This window comes from Myotis myotis, unplaced genomic scaffold (assembly GCF_014108235.1).
Source record: "Myotis myotis isolate mMyoMyo1 unplaced genomic scaffold, mMyoMyo1.p scaffold_m19_p_15, whole genome shotgun sequence".
NCBI classification, from domain to species: Eukaryota; Metazoa; Chordata; class Mammalia; order Chiroptera; family Vespertilionidae; genus Myotis; species Myotis myotis.
The window spans coordinates 13041215-13063766 of record NW_023416319.1 but is presented as its reverse complement, the minus strand read 5'-3'; the positions used below and the strand labels follow the sequence as shown (position 1 = coordinate 13063766).

Below are 22552 nucleotides of genomic sequence, written 5' to 3'. Positions count from 1 at the left end.
GGGGAGGTGGAGAGGCGGTATCTGCTTGTCAAAATATAGATCCTCAGGGCTTCTGAGCCAGCATTTCTGAGAAACAGACCCTCAGAATTTACATGCCAACAAGCTCTTTAGATGAATCTTTAAAAAAATAATTTATTATTGATTTCAGAAAGGAAGGGAGAGGGAGAGGGAGAGAGAGAAACATCAATGATGACAGAGAATTATTGATTGGCTGCCTCCTGCACGCCCCACACTGGGGATTGAGCCTACAACCTGGGCACTGTGCCCTGACCAGGAATCAAACCGTGACCTCCTGGTTCATAGGTCAATGCTCAACCACTGAGCTACGCTAGCCATGAAGTTTAGGAACCTCAGCACTAATTTGGCCACTTCATTCCACTGATCTCTGAAAGGCAGGTGCACATATCTTTCAGAGGGAAATCCAAAAATATCAAAACATTCGAGCCATGGCACTCTTCCATAAAGGCTAACAGACAGAAATACCGTTACTGCTCACTTCAGTGAGTGGACGCTATTCTCTCTCATGTACCCTTAGGGGAAACAACTGTGGCCCTGGAGAGATTATACTCTTTAGTTAATGCATAAGGATGGTGACTGTTAACCAAGAAGCGTGGGGAAATCCCCCTGTGTTCAGGTCCTTGTGTGGTTACCGCCTACACGACCTGGACCACCCTCTCTGAGCCTGAGTTTCCTCAACATTACAATGGGGTTAATATACTCAGACTGCTGGTTTCAGAGTTTTGTTTAGTTTGGTTTCTGCATCAACTATCATCACACGTGGGACTATTCTCAGTACATTTCACATATGCATATCTTACAGCTTCCATGTTTATTAGAATCACTGACTTGAGAAGCAGAAAGCATTACTGTTCTATTTCTTTTTTGAAAAGTGTGAGTCTGGAATACTTCAAGCTCTGCTTAGCTCAAAGAGATTACTAGTTCTGATTAGATCTAGTTTATACAATTTCCTTTCTAGCGCTTCTCTTTACATATCTCCCTCTAATAGTTTTAGCAGTTTCCTTTATGCATTTGGGGCAGAAAAAAATAAACAAGGAAGGGAAGGAGTTATTCACTAGGGCCCACATGTCCAATCTTAAAGGATAAATGCAATTTCCTTTATTTTTTAATTTTATTTTTAGTTTTTTGGCCACTGATGCCACAGAGAAGAGGATCTGCCTCCTGAGAAACTGCAAGGGAGTAGTAACCCGTACAGAAAGAGGAGGTGCCTAGAAATTTCCCGGTGGTTGCTACAGAGTAGAAGGCATGACAGAGTCACAGATATAGTCAGAGCCCATAAATAAAGCTAGGCCAGGGGAAGAAGACGACCTGCCCAGTATGGACATGAAGAACCACTGCTCAGTTGTGATTCCTCCAAGGAGCATCATCAGGATAATGGGATCTACAATGGCCAAGCTGTCCTGCTCATGTCACTGACCACAGGTGTGATAAGCAAGCTAGATGTATTTCTTATATGCACTGCCTATCTTGGATAATAACAAGCCAGAGTATACGAATACATATTGTGAGTAAATAGAGGCAGCCTACCAGGCCACCAGGAGAGCTCAGAGTCAGGACAAGGGATAATGCCAGTTACAGGAATGACATAGCAGAGTTGAAAAGTACGATGAGGGTCATTTTATCCATCCTCCTGCCTTAGAAAATCTGTCCTGATTATTGTTGGCAACTCTAATCTTGAAATATTGAGGAAGTAAAATATTCTCAAACTTTCTGTTATTCATTCATTCACTCATTCATTCATTCATTAGCAAGTGTTTGTTGAGTTCTCACTGGGAGCCAGGACTGGGGTTAAAATGAGGTTTCCTTCGGACCCTCTCTGTGGAATTCTTTTCAGATTTGTAAGAGCATCAGGCTTATCCTGCGAAGCTGCCAAGGCTGTTATCATGAAATGATAAGCAGGAGGCTGAATGGTTTTGTACAAGCTGACTAAAAATGTGACATACGGTTTGCCTCCACAGTTTCTCTGTGCTTTGCATTTTATCGGAGATTATGTAATTCATATTTAAAACATGAGCTTTATTAAAGGTCTACAGAGAAATCAGTCCTTGGCCTCACGAACACTAGTAAAAAGTAACCCGCCCAGACAAGGACACGGGAGCAATGTTTGGAAAATGGTAAACTATGATAGAAGAAACATAGCCAGAATGCAAAGTCTTGGGTTCTAGTTAAAGACTACTTAATCGCTAATTAGTTCTCAGGTATCAAATACCATAACCTCTCCTACCCACCTCACAGCATTTTTATAAAGATAATTACACTCAGACATGCAAACACACAGGTACACACTTCTGTAAACATTTTGAGACTATATTCCATTTTAAATATATAATAAGGTGATCTTGGTACTCCTTTCATATAAGTGAGCTTTGTGAGGGAGAGCAAGAAGAAATAAAGAAAATAAAGAAGGAAGGATGGAGGGAGGGAAGAAGCGAGGGAGTGAAGGAGAAAATAAGAAAAGAAAATGAAAGAGGAAACAAACTAAGTAGTTGTAGACAGGTAATATTCAATTTCACCACCACTCTCTCCCACATATTTATTTCTTTGTTATTCCCCTGAGTTGGGTTTATACGGGAGGAACATAATGAAACATAGGTGAAACTTGGTATTTATGATAAATGGAGCCAAATGGCTTGGGTTTGATAATCTTCTGGGCTTCATCATATGAGCTTAGCCAGTTTGCACTGGCTGCTGGGTAATGGAATGCTGACATGGATCTCCTGGGAGCCAGATGACTTCCCACTCTCTGCATTACATTCCCAGGCTGAACCAAGACTGGTGGGTGGCAAATGCGAATGTTGTGGCTCTTGGGAAATTTGAAGTCCTCCTACAAGTATTACCTTCAGAAGTCTATAAAATTTCAAATAGGAAAGAGGGGGAAAGGGGGGAGGATAATATAACTGCAAAAACCCTTTTCTCTGCAGACCAAAGAATGAGCCGTATTCTCTCAGCCAGGTTATGTGCAGGGGGAGTGTGGGAGGAAGAACAGTGCAGGGGGAGGGGGAGAGAGGAAGAGGCTTTCTAAAAGAGGACCGTGCTTTCCATCAAACTTTAACTTGCTTAGAACTGAAATTGTAAACTAAACAGGGAAAGAAAGGCAAATTTCAAGCTCCATTTCCTTTTAGCAAATCGGGACTTCTCCTCTCATTCTGAGTACAGCAGCCTTATTCCTGGGTCATTGTGTTTACACTACGGTCATTGCTATTAAAATTACAGGGTCAGTATTCAAATGTCAGCATTATCATACCCCCGCTCAACAGAGGATGGGGGAAACAGAAGTAAAGAGTAGAAAGAGCTGCAAAGGAGATGATACACCTCTGAATACTGCCACGTTTGTTTCCCTCCATTAGCACATTTTAAGAATACTGCTCTGCCAAAAAGAGTGATCATTTTATGATGAACATCTGTGATCACAGACCAACTACTTCCAGCTCTAAAAGCCCTGATCTCAAATTCCATTATAAAGAGAGACTCTAGTGCCCTGGCCGGGTTGCTCAGTTGACTGGAGCATTGTCTCAATACACCAGGGTTGCAAGTTCAATCCCTGGTCAGGAAACATACAGGAGTCACCCAACAGATACATAGATGGGTAGAACAACAATTCAATAATCCAATCTCCTTTCTCTCTCTCTCTCTCTCTCTCATCAATAAATATATTTAAAAGGAAAAATAGAAAGGAAAAAGAAACTCATATTTACCTAAAAAGCTACCATTCTAGCACTGTACTAGTAATTTATGTAATTTGAATGTGGAGGGCTGGGTGCCTGACTCCCACTGTTTGGGACCTTGGTCTCTCTATCAGCTTGCTGAGGAGCAGGCCAGCTATGCATAGGACAGAATGGCCTGCAGTTAACAACAAATTCCCATCATGTTATGACTGGAGTGCTTTCCTGATAGGTGAATCTGGGATAAAACTGCAGACAATGTCCCAAATTTTGTGTAATTCTTTTATTTATGTATGTCGGGTCCTTATTTTGTGTTGATACAAAAGGTGATCTAACTAAAAACTGTTGTTAACTCTGGTTGTCTGCTCCTTTTTCTTCTACAGAAAGCATGCATTTCCATTTGCACTCTCTTCTTGTTTGAAAAGGAAAAATAAGCAGCTTAGGACAAAGAGGAATGCAGCCCACCAGTTAGACTGGGCTTTGAGCCAGAATTACAGCAAGCACTGCAGGAGTAAAAAGCAATAGATTTTAATTGGTGCCTAGGGGTGAAGGTCAGCTCTCTTGGAACATGGGTGTCTATGGTGGTAATTAACTGAGTCCTCCAAGGGAGTTTGTAAATGTCAGTGATGTATTTCCAAATGGAAGCACAGAGGTCTTGGGCCTAAGAAACAAAGACAACATTAGCTAGTCAAGAAAATATGTAAATCTGCTGGTTAAATAATGCATTAATAAAACATAAGGGGTGGACACGCACAAACACACCACATAGTGTACATTCAAAAGAAAGTAGACGTTCCAATATCAGACAAGGGCCTTCCTAAGATCCAACATCTTTTTCCTAGCACCAATCGGCTCTTACTGGACATGCTCTGGAATTTAACCGCTGTAATTCTTTGAGTCAAGCCAGAAGGGTGGTTTTGCTCCTAAAGCTACAATCAACCCAGTAAAATTTGGGTTTGTTGAAAGAGAAAGCATCAGCATTTAATAAGTTGTAGCTATTCTATCTTTCAACAGAATCTGGGCCACTTTCAGAAAGTGGTTGGGGAAAAAAGATGAGCCGCTATCCCCCTCCCATCCTGATCCCCCAAACGTCTGACTGCTTCTTATATTGCCATGTTTCACTCCAAGCTTCTCACTTCACTTCCCCATGATCCCTGATAGCTACTTACTTCCCTGATCTGGGCACTCTCCTAAGTATTCAACACTAGAGGCCCGGTGCATGACATTTGTGCACTGGGAGGGTGGGATCCCCTCAGCCTGGCCTGCACCCTTTAGCAGTCCGGGAGCCCTCAGAGGAGCAGGCCTAAGCCATCAGTCAGACATCCTTAGTGCTGCTGCAGAGGCAGGAGAGGCTCCCGCCACCATCACTGCGCTTGCCAGCCATGGGCCCTGCTTCAGGCTGAGCGGCACTCCCCCTGTGGGAGTGCACTGACCACCACGGGGCAGCTCCTGCATTGAGTGTCTTCCCACTGGTGGTCAGTGCACATCATAGCAAATGGTCATTCTGCCATTCAGTCGATTTGCATATTACCCTTTTATTATATAGGATGTTTAATGAGACCATACAGGGTGCTCCCCCCCAAAAAAATACATACACGCTTATAGGTCAATTTTGAAAATGAAATATATTTTAATAAGCAATGCCTTTATAAATATTCAAAGTATGTGTATACATTTTGGGGACACTATGTTTTCTAAATCAAGATTTAGAATAAACGATCTGTCAAAGGAGCACTTTTAGGATGCCAACAAGTAGGACATGAAATATATATTACTCAATTATTGATAGTTCAAGAAATGAAAGGCACAGTACCTGTGCCAGTGTGAACCCTATGCTCATTTCTACCTACACACCTCTCCCTTCATCTGCCTGTCTTTGCAGACAGGACCCTTTTTTATGCATGATTGTATCTACTGCCTAGCACTCAATAAATATTGGTTCACTAAATCATATTTTTCTGTTGTGAATGCCATACCAGTCTATTTCATTGGGCAACTGAAGACCTCTCGTGCTGCTTTCCTGAATATTCCAGGCTACAGTCCTCTCTAAACCCTTGTCATCTGATGATGCTGTGTCAATATCAAAAGGCAGTTTATGAGAGGAGTCAAAACAGGCCAAAAACAGTGCCTGACTCATACCACGCATTGGAAAATGTGAGTCTCATTGCTATCATAATTATCTGTTTCAGATGGTATGGTCATGCCTTATTGACCCAAGATCAGCCGGTCTCTTCTGTCTTACACTATTCTTTAATTGCATCCCTGCACTGGGATGGGAGACTACATAAGGGCAATGCAGGGGTCATGCTTTTTTAAAATATTCACCAATGTGCTCACAAAGAACTCGGCACAGACAGTGTGTTCCATGAAATATGTATCAGTTGAGTCTGGAAAATTCACCCCAATCTTACTGATAATTCTAACTGACCAAAAGTTGTTTAAGATAAATGATGAATATTGCAAATCCATAAGGTAAATTTTAGTTTTATTAACTTAATATTAAGAATGTTACCACTGCCCATTTATTGATTTTATAGGCAACACAGAAAGAAAGTTTATAACAATTAAAAAGAAATTGTGCTATTACGTTAGAGTTATAGTATAACTGGATCATGGAGACTGAAATATTTTGGGGTCTAATTAGTCAGTTACGTCAGATAGGAATGGAAATTAGCATGTCTTAAGAGTCAAAACACATGATTATCCATTTAATATTTGCAAATCAATCACAGCTATGTTATGCACTGCAGTCTGTGAACAGTGGTTTCTCACAACACATACACTGAAAAATAGTTTTCATTTGTTTCTCCTTCTCAAGTTGACAAATACCTGCTTCTCTTTAAGGCCTTCCTTGAGTCCCCAAAGATAGAGTTCTGTGTACACAGCTATTATGATACATAAGTTCTGTCCTGTAGTTGGCTGTTTACACATTCATCTCCTCTCCCAGACTGCACATCCTTAAAAGCAAAGACAATGCCTTATATTTCCATCCCACTTCCTGGTTCTCAACCAAGATGTGCCACAATATACACATTTAATAATTTTGGTTGAGTTGACAAACAACAGCATAAGGCACGACCATATAATTTGAAAGAGATAATACCAATGATAATGAGACTAACATTTTTGAATGCTTGCTAAGAGTCAGGCACTGTTCTTGGCTTGTTTTGAGTCCTCTCATAGCTACCTTTTGATATTGATGCAATCATTATATTTTATAGATGAGGAAACTATCATGGAGAGGTTAATAACAAACTAATCTAGAAAGAAAACCTTGTTTAAAGGCACACAGCTGGTTTGTGGCTTAGCTGGAATTTAAAGTCAGGGAGACGGCTCTAGGATTCACTCTATTAACCATGACACCACAGCTAGTGACTCTACCCGGCAAAAATTCACAATGACCATCTTCAATGACAAAGTGCTGCCCAGCCGGTGTTGCTCAGTGGTTGAGTCTTAACCTATGAAGCAGGAGGTCAAGGCTGGATTCCAGGTCAGGGCACATGCCTGGGTTGTGGGCTCAATCCCCAGTGGGGGGCGTGCAGGAGGAAGCTAATCAATGATTCGCTCTCATCACTAATGTTTCTATCGCTCTCTCCCTCTCCCTTCCTCTCTGAAAACAATAAAAATATTTTTAAAGTGTAGCTCCACAGTGACTGCAAATAGGTGTTGAGTTGGTACACCTAACATATGCAGATACTACACATAAATAGAAGAGGCCATTCTACAGAGGAGTGGGGAGAGAGAGCATTGAAAGGCACAAGTTCAGTAACTGCAGACAATGACACTTGAGTCTGCCCTTGGAGAGCTAAGGAGCCCAGATCTAGGCCTGCCACTCCCCCATACTTGAGTCATAATTGTGCTTTCCTTCCTGGCAAAACCACTTTCAGCTACAGCCATCAACATCCTTTACCCCTTTGAAAGCACTCAGGAAGAACAGAGAGATAAGGGCAAACTGTACTCCCTCAGAAAGTCTTAATAAGTTCCTGGGAAACTGGCCCTCCTCTCTCTCTGAGAAATCTCAGGAGATTCTAAATCTCCTGCTGAAAATATTTATGATTTCATTATTTCTTTTTCTTCTACCAGTGTCTTCATCATGCTCCTCGTATTAGGTTTCTCTCGTTACTATTTTGTTACTTTCAATGCTCTGTACCAATCTCTGCCATCTTCCCCCCCTTGGCTTAACAACTGTGCCTTTCCTCCTATACCTCTCTTCTCTGTAAGAGGCTGAGAATTCAGGGTGTTTTCTTTTCCCCATTCTTTATTTTTTTGGATTCCCCCTCATGGTCATTTTCTCCTCTATAGGCATGCTCATTTCCTGGTGGCAGATGCTGTCAATCATGACAATATTTGGTATTCTAGTCCCCAAACACACACAGCCCCAAGCAGCCAAGGAAGAAGGGATCGCTCTTTCATTCATCAAATTGCACATCCTCTACTGCAGGCCTTTTTACCTACAAATATCTAAGCCTATCCTATTGCCAACAAGCTATAGTATTTTGTTTTGCAAAAGTTATTTTAAGTCATTGACTTGGAGGGTCATGGGATGAAACGGGTGTTAGAGTCAGGGACCCAATCAAATGGGAGGTAGATGTCTAGAGGAACAGGGGGACAAAAACCATCAAAAGATTTGGTCAAGAGAAAGATCAGGTCAGAAAAAGGAATGTTTACATGGAAACAATTTAGCCCCTGAGGCTGGTGGTACTCTCTTAATTTCTCCAAGGAAGAAAAAAAAAAAGTAGTTTTATTAAAGATTCATCAATATTAACTTTGTTTTCCATGACAGCACCAAGAGAAAGCTTGGGCAGATCTGATCTATTGCAGTGAGATGTCCCCATCCTAGTAAATATGGCAAATTTCCGGGCGCTGCTGGCATTCATCTCCATCCATCATGAGAGCAGCATGGGCTATCCACTAGAAACAAATGTTCTAGATACAGTATGTCAAACACCAGATGATGGAAACCTCTGAGAAACCACAGGGAGCATGCTGGAAGAAAATAGACCAGAATGTTGAAAAGACCTCTGACCATTTTTCCGCAGCAGAGCGTAACTTGGAATCAACCTGAAATAATGCATTTGACCTTCACAAAAGGGTAATGGATGGACAGTTAACATTAGGCCAGCCAGGCTTCAGAGAATGCCGTTTCCAGCAAAGACAGATGATGAGGCAAACATACATAAATATGTAGGTAGAGATATAACTGAATTTATAAGTCTGCTCAACAGAGAAGGTTAAGTAGATAGTCTATTATGCACATTTGAAGAATGATCAGCCCGTTTGCAGGCTTCCATTCCTTGCTGAGAACTTCTGCTCACGTGGCCACAGAGCAACCTGCCTATGAGACCCAGTCAGTGGTGTAAGAAATACGCAATGTCCAGGTAAGTCTTACTTCATAACAATCTGGAGACCCATACAGGCTATCTCTATCCTATGACCTTCACTTGTTAAAAAGGAATAAGACCAAAAGACAAAGTTTTATTTATCTTCTCCGTTTTGGTAAAGAAATAACTTCATGAAGCCAACAAGAAGGCATTATCTAAATGTATAAAACGTTGATGTGTGGATCTATCTATCATCTTTCTACCTATTTATCTAGCCACTGCCTGCATTTTTTAATAAAAATAGTAAACTCTGCATTATAACATCAACATCATATAAACTTGATCATCATACAAAGATAATTTTTAGATGAGAAATTCATGATTAACAATAAAGTACTAGATGCATATTATATGGAACGTACTAGACACAACATCTTACAAATGAGGGATAACAAATATGTACTATTATGCAAGAAGCTTCTTTCCAACAAAAACGTACTTAGTACTAGTTAATGATACATGAAATAAAACAGTAAACTCCTAGTTAAGGTGATCGGTTCTGAGAAACCAGGCATATTATGAGCTGCTTTTTTTGTTGTTTTTTAAACAGTAGCGTTAGACACAAATATGATTCAAAAGAGGTACTCCATATGTAACATGCTGTGCTGAAATGAAAAGACTGTGGCTTTATTAGCTTTTTAATTTATGAATGTTATCATAGGTGCTTTGGTTCTATAAAATAGTACAAGGTACATGGCTGTTTCGAGTGTTGTTCAGTATATAGAGGAGGGATGACCTAGGATCAGTGTGGGTTCTTTTTCTTCTCCCAACTGTGTTCTGTGGAGCCTAGGAGTTCCAGGGAGCTCCCCAGGGCCACGTTAGGGCAAAGAGGGAGCTCACTAGTGGCCATAGCCCTTGGCACTCTGCCTCTATTTCGAAGAGAACACTTTGTACTTACTATTCTATAACTTGTTAGAAACCGAGGGGCTTGCATGACTATTGGAAAATCACCCAGAGAAAAACAGAGATGTGGCATTCCTTCTTGGGTTTCCATTTCTTTTGGGATGCTGGAGAATGGAGCAACGCCTAGTGGACTGGAACAGTAGAAACACTCAGCTGTACCTAGGCAGGGTCCCTTCCTGCGGCCACCTCTGCCCTGGTTAAGTGTAGGGGGTCATAAGCATGTGTTCACTAGCAAAGTCACCTGCACTGGAGTCTGGAAAATGCCATGTCCACTATTTCTGAGTCTATGCATCACACTTCTTTATGAATGAAACGTACATTCCTTTTAAAAGATTAGAGGCAAAGGCATGATCTTGTGTACAAAGACGCAGATAAAAGAGTTGGGGTGGAATGAGCAAGTTTTGAATGTCCCTGCGGGAAATGTCAGGCACCCCCTTTGATGTATTATACAATACGCTGACTCCCCGTGGCTTCACCAGATAATGTCGGGTGAGTGCTCTGCAAAGTCTCGGCATTTTAAATATTTATCATGTTCTTTTTGGCTAGAAAAGATAAAACTATACCTTCTGGCCTAGACATGACTGAAACCTATAGGGATTTTTTTTTTACTATCTTTGTTTATTCTCTTGAAAGAATTTTATAATTAGAGAAAATAAATGCGTCAAAGCTGATTTCACAATGTACTTTCCTTTTCAAGATCCAGCCTAGGAATCCAAAATCCAGCCGCAGTTCAATTCAAATCCTCAGCCATAAGCTAGACACCCATTCTATACCAACACCCATGCTTGGCATGTTAGGGGCTGCAAAACTGATCAAGGCACTTTACCCCATCTCGGACTTTGCATTCCAAAGGGCAGAGGTCAGATATAGTCAAAAACGACTATAATCAGAAGTGAGAGAAAAGTGCTAGAATAGAAAAGCAAATGTCTTAGAGATAAGAGTGAGAAAATCTCACTAGTGGAATTGATTAGATTTTATAGAACAGCTGGCATGTGAGGTTTGCTTTAAAGGTCTAATGCTCTTAGTTTTTCATTCAGCAGCTACATGGAGCCTCACACAGGCAAGTCACTCAACTTCCCTGACTTGGTTTCCATACCTGTGAAGTAAAAAGGCAGAAACTGTCTCAGTGACTCCATAATTTTCCCTAAGAGACACTGGCAGACTCTATCAACCACTTCTTCCCTGTCCCCAGCAGGCACATACATGATGCAGACCACCCAAGCAAATGATAAGGGGAATTAAGGAAGTCCAGCATGGAAAGAGAAGGCAAGGAGTCAATAATTAAATGCTTATTTAGAAAGTGCCCCATATGGTATAGTAATGAAAACCCAAACATCTGGAGAAAAGTGTTTAATGTTGGCATGTACCAAGAGACCCCAAAGAATGATCGATGTGTTCTGGGGAGTCAGGGTCCTATTTATAGGATGAAAGTCTTGAGAGGCTCTCTCAGCAGAATTACATTCATTAACTGGCAATAACACAGAAAGCGGAAGGAATAGGAATGTGAAGGGGGCACAGGACATATAAAGAACAAATACGCTCTGGATTTTTTCTTTGCTGGGAACATAGGGTGCAGAGAGTACAAGGATTTAACAACAGAATGACTGACTGCTGCACACATTTAAAGAAAAACACTTTTTGTTTCTTTTGTCTTCCAATGAATTCTACTTGGGATTGTGTATTCTTTAATCCTTGAAGATGTTAACATCTCATGAAGGGAGAACAGCTAAATTGGTTGGGGCTAATGGGAAAGTATTGCTGATAGATACACACAGAGGATAAAGAAAGTTTTCTTTTTAGGCAGAATACCAATAAACTCAGGAGAATTTAAAAAGGAGGCTGAGCTTTCCACATTGATTTTTTCTTTCTTTGCTACATTTGAATTGTTCTTCTCATTTACCCTCTGCAACCCAGCTGTTTATTTCGGGCATCGGTTAAATCATCTTTTCTCATAGAGGATTATATGTATGTACCCAACAAACCACTGCTGACACCAACAAGCATTGGGATTTACCATGAAGTCGGGGGGAGGGGGGGTAGAATGCTCTCCTTTGGAGATACAGGACAGACAGCTAAGCCTGTCTATCCTCTGCCACTAGGATCCACCCCATCCCTGCTCCTTTGAGCCTATCTTGTACATCAGAGGTCAGGCGCAGGGTTCCTTCTGGAAGGCAGTATAAGATAATGCTGGGGGGAATTGGAAGGAACGTAAGTGTCTTTGTCCTGCATAATGAATAGAGCTTGATCTTTTTCCTTTTCTTTTCCTCTTTCTTCCCCAAACCCCCTTCCCCTCGTTTTTTTTTTAAAACATATTTTATTGATTTCAGAGAGGAAGGGAGAGGGAGAGAGAAACAGAAATATCAATGATGAGAATCATTGATCGGCTGCCTCCTGCATGCCCCCCACCAGGGACTGAGCTGCAACCTGGGCATGTGCCCTGATGATGACCAGGAATTGAACCGTGACCTCCGGGCTGATGCTCAACCACTGAGCCATGCAGGCTGGGCCCTCCCTCCCTCCCTTTTTATTTTTTTAAATATAAATTCTCATTGATTGGGAAAATATATTCACACTTTAAAATGTTGTGCAGGGACTTTCTCTGGTCCAAGTATGTCCCTTTGGGGGGAAAAATATGTATTTCACGGTGATGAATTCACTTCACCAGTAGAAAAACTCTACACAAATATACTGCTAGGATAATACCTGGCAGCAGCCTTTCTATGTCTCTGAATCAAGATTTCCTATCCTGACCTATGACGAGATTACAGTTTTCACGGTAACTGACCCATCCAGGGAAAGCTGCTGTAATTTACAGCAGGCTTGCAGCGAAACAGCCAGTGGACGATCATCAATTTAAACTGTAAATAAGGGCCTGCTTTGTTCTGGACTCTGATCCCAGGAACGCCCCTAACAAACTGCCTGCAAAGCCAGGGCAGGCCTGCTGCCTGAGATGGGTGATTGAAGAACCCCACCGGTCCTCAGGAGCAGCTACAAATAGCAACGAGAACAGGAAGGCAAAACAGGTTTCTGGGACTGCAAGGCAGCGACCCCGATGTCAGTTTTATTCCAGTTGCTCCCACAGATATGAAAAGCAAATAGAACTATCTGGTACAAAAGATGTTCCCTGGTTTCGGAGCTCCCTAGGGAACTCAAAGAACTAACACAACCCTTTACAGGAGCCCGCCTCTTCACTGGAGGGCACAGAAGTCCTGTGGGAATTGGAAGGAACTTAAGCGCCTTTGTCCTGCATAATTAATACAGCTTGATCTTTTCCTCTTTCTCCTCCCCCCTCTTTTTAAATCTAAAGCTTCACTGATTGGGGAAATATATTCACACTTTAAAATGTTGTGCAGGTACTATCTCTGGTCCAAGTATGTCCCTTTGGGGGAAGGAATACATATTTCATGGTGATGAATTCACTTCATAAGTAGAAAAACTGTACACAAATATATTGCTATGTCAACTTTATCAGTTTCTGAACCACTGGAAAGATCTCCATGGTCCTCCAATATTTCTTAAATCTATCAACATCACGGAAAGTGACCCTGAAGGCCTCGGTTATCTGTAGAGGAAGAGAGGCAAAGGTCCCTTCTCTTAGGTTCTCCCATAAATATGGTGACTTAAACAGCTCAGGCCTGGCTCTGCTTCTGGAATGGAGCTGTCCCAGGGGAAACCATTGTCTCATAGTCATGGGCAACCCCTTCTCTTTCTCTGGACTTAGGGTTGGCCAAGTCTTGCTTTCAGCAAAACGCCCGTGGCCAAACACCCTCTCTAAAGTCCTCCAGATAGCTCTAGATTAGTGATGGCGAACCTTTTGAGCTCGGCGTGTCAGCATTTTGAAAAACCCTAACTTAACTCTGGTGCCGTGTCACATATAGAAATTTTTTGATATTTGCAACCATAGTAAAACAAAGACTTATATTTTTGATATTTATTTTATATATTTAAATGCCATTTAACAAAGAAAAATCAACCAAAAAAATGAGTTCGTGTGTCACCTCTGACACGCGTGTCATAGGTTCACCATCACTGCTCTAGATTCAGGTGCAGGGGGAGTGAGACCGGGGTACTGACATGAGTGGACTCCATGGCAGGGCACCTTGCTGTATGCTGTCTAAGCTTTCCTTTCAGTCTCAGGAACTACTTACCTCAGGACTTCAGAGTTTCAATCTTCAAGTCCTGCTCCTGCAAACAATCTTGGAAACTCTAGGTCATCACCTATTCTGATGCTAATGAAAAGACTATGCTTACTTATGATATTTGACATCTTATATATTTTAAAATATATTTTTATTGATTTCAGAAAGGAAGGGAGAGACAGAAACATCAATGATGACAGAGAATCATTGATTGGCTGACTCCTGCACGGGGATCCAGCCGGCATCCTGGGCATGTGCCCTGACCAGGAATTGAACCAGGAACTCCTGGTTAATGGGTCAATGCTCACCCACTGAGTCACACTGGCTGGGCAAAATCTTGTAATTTTAAATCATATTTTCTTCTAATGGACATCATTAGATTAGAACAATTCTCAGACCTCGTCTAGTAAATGTCTTTGTTTTGCCTAGATCAGTTTACAAAGGGGAAATGTAAATGACTCACCCACAGTCACCTGCAAGTGGAAATATTCTCGAGGAAACTTTCAATGCAAAAATGTCATGTTCCATTCATTACGAAAATACAGGACCTCTGAGGGTGGAATGCTGGTTTATTTCTCTTTGCAGCCTATGGTGCTTACATTTTGTTGATTGCTAAACAAAATTTATTAAAAATGTGAACTAGAGGAAAAATCAATAGGGTCTACAAGAATTGATTCAAAGCTAAGCAAAATAACTAAAGCTCATCATAAAAATAAAGGATAGCCCAGCCAGTGTAGCTCAATGGTTGAGTGTTGACTTATGAACTAGGAGGTCATGGTTCAATTACCGGTCAGGGCACATGCCAGGATTGTGGGCTGGATCCCCAGTGTGAGGCATGCAGGAGGCAGTCAATTCTCTCTCATCATTGGTATTTCTTTCTCTCCCTCTCCTTCCTCTCTGAAATCAATAAAAATATTTTTTAGAGAATATAAGTTCAGCTCCTCAATTTAGTTGTATATACAGCAGATCAAAATTGTTTATATCTAATTATTGATGATGGACCAATAATCAGCCAGTAAGGGGGGATAGGAATGTTCAGGGTCTATCTCTCAATATTGAAGATGACATTATTAAACTGTGCTGTGTAATACTGTGGCCATCAGCCACATGTGGGTAATTGCCTTTAAATGAATTAATATTACATAAAACGTAAAACCCAGTTCCTCGGTCACACTAGCCATATTTCAAAATACTCAAGACCCCAAGTGGTTCCTGTTTACAGTACTGGACAACTTAGAGAAACATTCCTATCACTGTAGAAAGTTCTAATGAACACTGCTATTTATAGAGGATAATCACTACTGTGACCTCCAATAATTATATGAAGGAGGAGGAAAAAGAAGGTGAGAAAAGAAGAACAAAGGGAAGAGAAAACATTGATTAAGCTTAACTAGTCTGTGCTCAACACTGGAAATGACTTATTTCATATAATATTCACAATTCTCCTCCTGAGGTATGTCCTATAATTATCCTCTATTTTACATTTGATGACACTGTGCTTGGAGAGAGTAAGAAGATCACCATAGTTGCACACTTGCTAATTGGCTTAGCTGGGTTTTTACTCTAGCCATCGGACCAGAGTCTATGGACACCTGGCAAGTTCTGCTGCTCCTATTGAAGAACTTGACATGTTTAGAGCCACAGGGAACATTATACTTTGCTTAAGTGGTTCTTCATCCTAGACACAAACCAGAAGCATCTGGGGAGTTTGCTCAAGGTACCTGAGCCCTAATACAGAGCAATAGGATGGGACCGGGGCGTGGGCATTTGGGGACCGCTTAGTGCTTTGAATGTGCAGCCAGTGTTGAAGATAACTGTTTAGAGTTGTTCTCATCTACCTTCCACAGTCTGGGTAACAAAATGAAGACCCTGCCCAAGGCCATTAACAGTCACTACTGATATATCTGAAATTTTCTTATTTAAAAGCAAACATTTTCTTGCTAAGAAAATATCTCTCTTGGAAGAGTAATAGGAGCAGTATATTGTACTATGACTGTCAACCAAGAGACCTGAATTCTAGTCCCAACTGTGCCCATAACTCTGCCATGGGAGCAAACCACTTCTCTTCTTTAAACCTTAGTTTTCTCACCTGAAAAATTAGGGTGTGCTATATGATGATCTACCGGGTTCATTCCAGCAGTAACTCCATCCTGGCATTTGCATGCAGGTTGCATAAACTTTAGAAATAAAACTTCCAACCTGCTATAGTAACAATGTACTCACTTCTATTCTAGTTCATTTATTTACTCCATGTCCATGGAAAACGGGGGACATCAGATGAAAATCCCATCTTTTTGTCAAGGCTCATTCTGATTCTCATCGCTGATTGGTCAGAGGTCTTATGAGAGAGTCAGCAGCCTCCATCTAATAAGACTCATTGCCTGTAGTTGTCTTTTGAAAATGGTAATGATATACCTACACCTTGCCCTCCTTACAGTCACAGCTGCTGATCTGAAAATTATAATGTCAGGCATTTTACCACCTTAACGTTCATCAGCTCATCTATACATCTCTTAAAGCTTAACTGTAATGGATTTTTAGGTGGCTAAAGAGGTTAGCCAAGCAAAACAGAAATCATATCATGACTAAGTAGCATGCTGAATATACATTTCTTACCTTACGCTTGTTGGTAGGACACACGTAGAGATAACTTAAAATTGTTTTCAACCCAACTTTATCATTCAGCTTCTCATAGGTTGTCCCATAATCGGTTGACCTATAATTCAAAAGGAGCATTAATGAGGACAGAAGGATATGTCATTTGGCTGCTTGTCAGTATAATGTATGTTTTCCATAGTAGAATGGCTCTAGGGAAGTTGCTAAGTGATTCATGCAGTATATAATGATGCTTAATTATGTACACAGTGGCATCATGTGATGATTAAAATTTGCATTTAAATTGAATTGGTAAAAATTAAAACTCCATCTCTCTACTGCTCCTTAACCCTTGCTGCATGCACATTGCATAAAGGATGTGGTTAATTTGAAAAGCTTAAGAGATGAGCATTTCCCTTGTATTGACCAAAGAATAAAAAGATTTTTTATTTAGATTTGACATTTCCAAACTTATGCTTTTAATCTTTGGCACAATGGAAAAGAAGGTTCTCCTGATTTATCTGCAAGTTGTGTCTTCTTCCATGAGTCATAGAATATATGGTGGGTCAGTCCTTTCAGAGGTCATTCGGTCATTTCCTGTTATTGAGGAGCAAGAAAATGTCTTAAAGTGTGAAATTTCACCATCTCACTCAGTGGCCTTTTCCAGGGTTAAGCAACCTGGAGGTGAGAGGACATTGCTTCGTGGCACTGACCCTATCTCTGTGGAGATTCTTTCATCTTTATCCAGCCATTGGTCAACAACTTATTGATTCAGACTGAATAAATAGGCCTTAATCACCTTCTCTAGGAAAAGCTACTATATATTTCAGAATTGTAATTGTATTAGACCATTATTACCACTATGTGCAGCAGAGAATATTATCTGTATTTGAAGAAATTGGTTGAATGAACTTAAGTGACCTATTCAAAGAAAATAGCTGATAGGTGGTCAGCTAGAATTTGAATCTAGGGATTCTGACCCTCAGTGCTGTGTTACCAATACTATGCCACAGCTTTATTTTTTTTTTATTTAAAGTAAACAAGTATAAATAAAAGTTCCTTTCAGCCTACTTTATACATATAGGAGAGTCCTGATACCATTCATTCATTCATTCATTTATATATGTTTATAGAGCTCCTAAAAATGTACCAGGACACAATACATTGCTCCTACTCTCAAGAATCCAACAGCTTTACATGAGAGGCAGACACATATAAACTTATGATTTGTTAAGTGCAATGATACAGATAAGAATTAACAAGGCTTAGAAAATAAAGTTGGCTTAATTAGAAAAATATAAAAATGTAATCACCTTAATTCATTTCTAATACTGATAAAAGTTACAAATTCCTACAGGTCAGAAAGGCTAAACAGAAGTTTGTGCTAATAATCTCATCACCATGAATTAAGTGCCTACTCCAGACCAGGCACATCAGCATGAAAGCTGTGTAACATGTGATTCTGGAATTAAGGAAATAAGAATTTATTCTGGTTGAGGATCCAGGGTATTTTCACCCTAAAAAAAAAATAAATAAACATATATATATATATATATATATATATATATATTTATATGGATATATATATTACCTATAAATATTATAGATAATATTGTATTCTTGCAATTATATATTGTAATACAATATGTAATATATTTGTATATGTTACAAATAGTAATTCTTCATAGAATTTAGATGATATTTCAAATCACCAAAGATTGGGATTGGGATATTATGCAAAGATTTTTGGAAGACCTATGGAACTTGAAAATGGAAAATGGGTAGAACTTTTAAAAAGAGAACTGGTAAGAGCACTATAAACTAGAAGGCACTTTGTATAACCTGAGGATATAACCTGCTTTCCTCAGGACCATTTGAAGAAAATCCAAAACTCTTTCATAGATTTTACCTCTGGATCATATTCTTCCCAAACTCATGCTGATGTGAAATTTCCTCCTATCTCCAAGAAATCTCTGAGCCTTATTTTCTAACTTAGTGCAATCTCAGCATTTGTTTATTTGTTTGTTTTTCCATTCTTACCCTGGCCTTACCGGGATACATGAGAAAAGTTTGAAAGGTAAGTGAGAAGAGATCTTTCTCTTCTTATAAAGACATATTTGTCTCAAAAATTTTACTAGCCTTTCTCTGGCTCCTTTTCTTGGATAGTTTTTACTATTCATTATTCTGAACAATACTTACAAATTTAAGAACAAACAAATAGATTCAAAATCTACATCAAGGGTGGTGATGTGAGGAGAATGAAATGTGCAAATACTGTTACATTAGTAAATTTTGCTATTGATAGAGGGAAATCATTAGAACTAGGTTGGAAAGGAGAAAATGGTTCACTTTTCCTAGAGGGGGTAAAAGGAAAGGAGGCTATAGAAGTGGGGACCAGCCCAGAGAGAGGTGATGATTAGTTCTTATAATTTCTGTCAATTTGACCCCTGAGCTATTCAATGAATATTTTTAGATTAAAAAAATATTCTACAAGGACAAATAAAGATTATCCAATAAGAATTTTATATAAAATCATCCTCATTTGCATGAGTTTGTGGGTGTGTGTATTTAACTGAAATCCCAATGTGATAAGATGATAATGAAGGAACTAGTTCAGATTTACATTAGCAACTTATTTTTTTTCAGAGAGCTTACACTAAGTTATTGGATGCTTCCCTCTTATTATAACACTAGGGGCCCAGTGCACAAATTCGTGCACCTTGAAAGGAACTGTGGGCTGCAAGGCTGCAGTGGGCACAGGGGCAGGTTTCGGCCCATCCTCTGCACCCCCGCCTGGCCCCTCCTGCTATGGCCCCCAGTCCGTCTTTGCGCAGCCCCACTCCCGCTCCCACCACCTCTGCTCCCACCACCACCACTCCCACGCACTGACTGTGCTGGCCCTGCTCGCAGGATTGGGGCCGGCACCATCAGTGGGCGAGTAATCGGGAATGGAGCTGGGCGCTGCCAGCAGTGGCTCTGGCGCCAGCAGTGGGTCCAAGCAGGGCTGTTGCTGGCAGCGGGTGCAAGAGGCAGCTGCCAGCCCTGATGGCCCCTCAGGAGCAGGGGGAGGTGGAGGAGCCCTGAGGGGCAATTGGAGCCGGCAGCTGCCACATGCACCTGCTGACTGTGCCGAGTGATCGGGGCCGGTGTTGGGTGCCAGCAGCGGGTGTGAGCGGGGCCAGCACCAGCAGCAGGTGCAAGTGCCAGGCAGGACCATGGTGCACGGGAGCAAAGAATTTTCAGTAACCACTAGAGGCTCGCCCCATCACAGCAACTGGCACCCTGCCTTTGTCCGGTGCTCCCGCTCACCTGCTCCACCATCCCACCACGGCTGACACCCTCCATGTTCCATGCTCTCCCACTTGCTGCCAATGCCCGCCATGTTCCAAACGCGCCCCCTGGTGGTCAGTGCACATCATAGCAACCGGTTGTTTGGTTGTTCGGTTGTTCTGCCATTTGGTCTATTTGCATATTAGCCTTTTATTTTATAGGATCACCAATCTAAATCCTCTGAGGTATCTGCCATGACTTTTTGTGCTGTCTCTTGCCCCTTGATTTTTCAAACCTCAAAAAGTAAAGTAAAATGTGTGAATTCTCAATTCCAGCAAAGCTACATGTTTAAACATTATTCTACTGTAATTATTAATAGACAGGGAGGAAAAAAAAAGTATGCATTTTCATAAACCCAAAATGGCATAGACTAGCAGTTGCTCAAGGTTATAGCATAGAACTAGAATTAGACAGTTGACATGTGTCATGGATAAAACTAACAATCAGTTGGGATACATTGGCATAATGGTACAGAAATGAAACCATTCCAACATTTGCAAACCAGCTGGCAAATATTTGCAACACCAAGTTTTCTGGGTAGCACTCGTGCCAACCTCACCACATGGTTTATCCCCTGGAGGCCTCCTAGATCTCTTTACAGTCAAGCAATCAAAAGACGGTGGGCTGGCAACACAGAGGTCCTCAAGGAACTTGCTCCAACACTAAGTGGAGCCCATGTTCTCACTGGTCAATTCTTTAGCCAATCCCAGTGAAGGCGACAGTGCCCTTGGGGAGGCACTGCACCCTGGAAGGCAATTCCTAGTGGCCATGTGCAAACCCCATTCACAGCCAACAGATGCTTCCAGTTATCTTTCCATGGTTAACTGTGGGAACTGCGTCTCCTAGGGATGTGGGCTCTGAAAGAGCAGAGGAGAGACAGACAGTTGAGCAGCAGGCTGCCTGGTGAGCCAATGTACTGGCTGTTAATAAGTTTAAGTATCATTCCTAGGGATGGGGACAGAGCAGTATTATCCAAGATTTTTTTTAAAAGTTAGGAAATTGTTGATTAAACAAAATTTAATGTTCCTTTACTTCAGAACTTGTAAGTTTTAATTATTCTAATAAATACAGTGAAACTCTTAAGTGCATATGTCATATAGCATTTTCCAAATATATTTGATTATAAGTCCATTCTTGAGGTGTATGTAATGAGATCAGTGTTCTGAACAACATACTTTGGGGGACACAATATCAGTTTAAAAAAAGGAAAAGAAAGATTGTGGATCTTGGCTTTACAAGAAAAGGGGAACCATAAAAATATTTAAAACCAAATTTGCAAACATAAAGGCCAGCCTATGCGAACCATAATGTTACTATTGTTGTAAAGGCAAAACACCACCACCACCAACAAAACCCAAGAAAACAATATTTAAAAATTATGCATCATACAAAGACACAAATATATTTAAGATGCAATATAAGTAGCCTTGATGTCTCAATCTGTACCATTTTTTAAAACATTCCAAAACAAACAAAATTTTTTTCAGGTTTTGTTTACAGGCTGACTTATCTACAGATGAAAAACAGAACTCCTGTCAGCACCTATGCTATGCCGTAGTAGAAAAAGCTAAAAGCTTAAAAAATAAGCACTCCAGGAAAATACATATGTAAGGCATTAAATCAAAGCTGGAGTGTGTTTGCTTTTGAGCTTTAATTCCTACTTTACCCTCTTTACAAACATATCCTAAATAGTGACTTTTAGAACATTTGAAAGCGTGTGTCTTTATCCATTTACCATATGCACAGAGCTAAAATGAGTTGCTTCAAGGGGTGGAGGAACCACGGTAAAGGCATGGCACCTGTCTTCCAAGAACTTATGATCACTTCCAGATAGCAGTGTCCCATCATGCTTGAAGGGATCAATACAGGATGTGACTAGTTTCCACAAAGAGCAGCAGAAGTAAAAGGTGGGATTGGATTCCCTCTACTATAACCTTATACCATCAAATGAGATAATAAATCAGCAAAAAAATTGTCTGTAAACTAAATTAGGCCATAAAAAGTGCCCAGCACAATGGCTGGCATATAAGAAACTATCTATAAATTATAGCTTCTGTTATTCATGTTATCACATTTTTTGTTTTTTTCTTGTTTGTTTGGGGGTTTTTTTGTATTCTTTGCCTAACACTTACTAAAATCCATTAAAATCCTCAAGGTAAATCTCAACCTCTGAAAATGACTGAGATTTAGTTTTCTGAGAACAGAAAGCTATTCGTGAAGCTATTACCATTTTTCAATGAAGCCGAATTTAGAGTATGATATCTTATTTTATTTGTTTTTAATATGTTTTAATTGATTAGAGAGAGAGAGAAAGAGAGAGAGAGACATCTATGGGCTGCTTCCTGCACACTCCCTTCTGGGGACTGAACCCACAACCTTGGACATGTGCCCTGACAGGGAATCGAACTGGTGACTCTTGGTGCATGGGGCGATGCTCAACCAATGGTACCACAATGGCTGGGCCATACTGTCATATTTTAAAAGGCATGCATTAGTTTCATGTGGGACTTGGATTGGTGAGTAA

General features: G+C 40.6%; 1 protein-coding gene across 4 annotated transcripts in view; it reads right to left on the bottom strand.

The window, feature by feature from the left end:
* SORCS1 (sortilin related VPS10 domain containing receptor 1) overlaps positions 1-22552 on the bottom strand; it is a 474955-nt gene that overhangs the window by 206186 nt on the left and 246217 nt on the right. For all 4 annotated transcript variants that reach the window (XM_036336058.1, XM_036336055.1, XM_036336056.1 and 1 more), the window contains exon 3: positions 16720-16819. In XM_036336058.1, coding sequence (XP_036191951.1) covers positions 16720-16819 — 100 coding nt within the window. The remainder of the gene's footprint in view (positions 1-16719; positions 16820-22552) is intronic.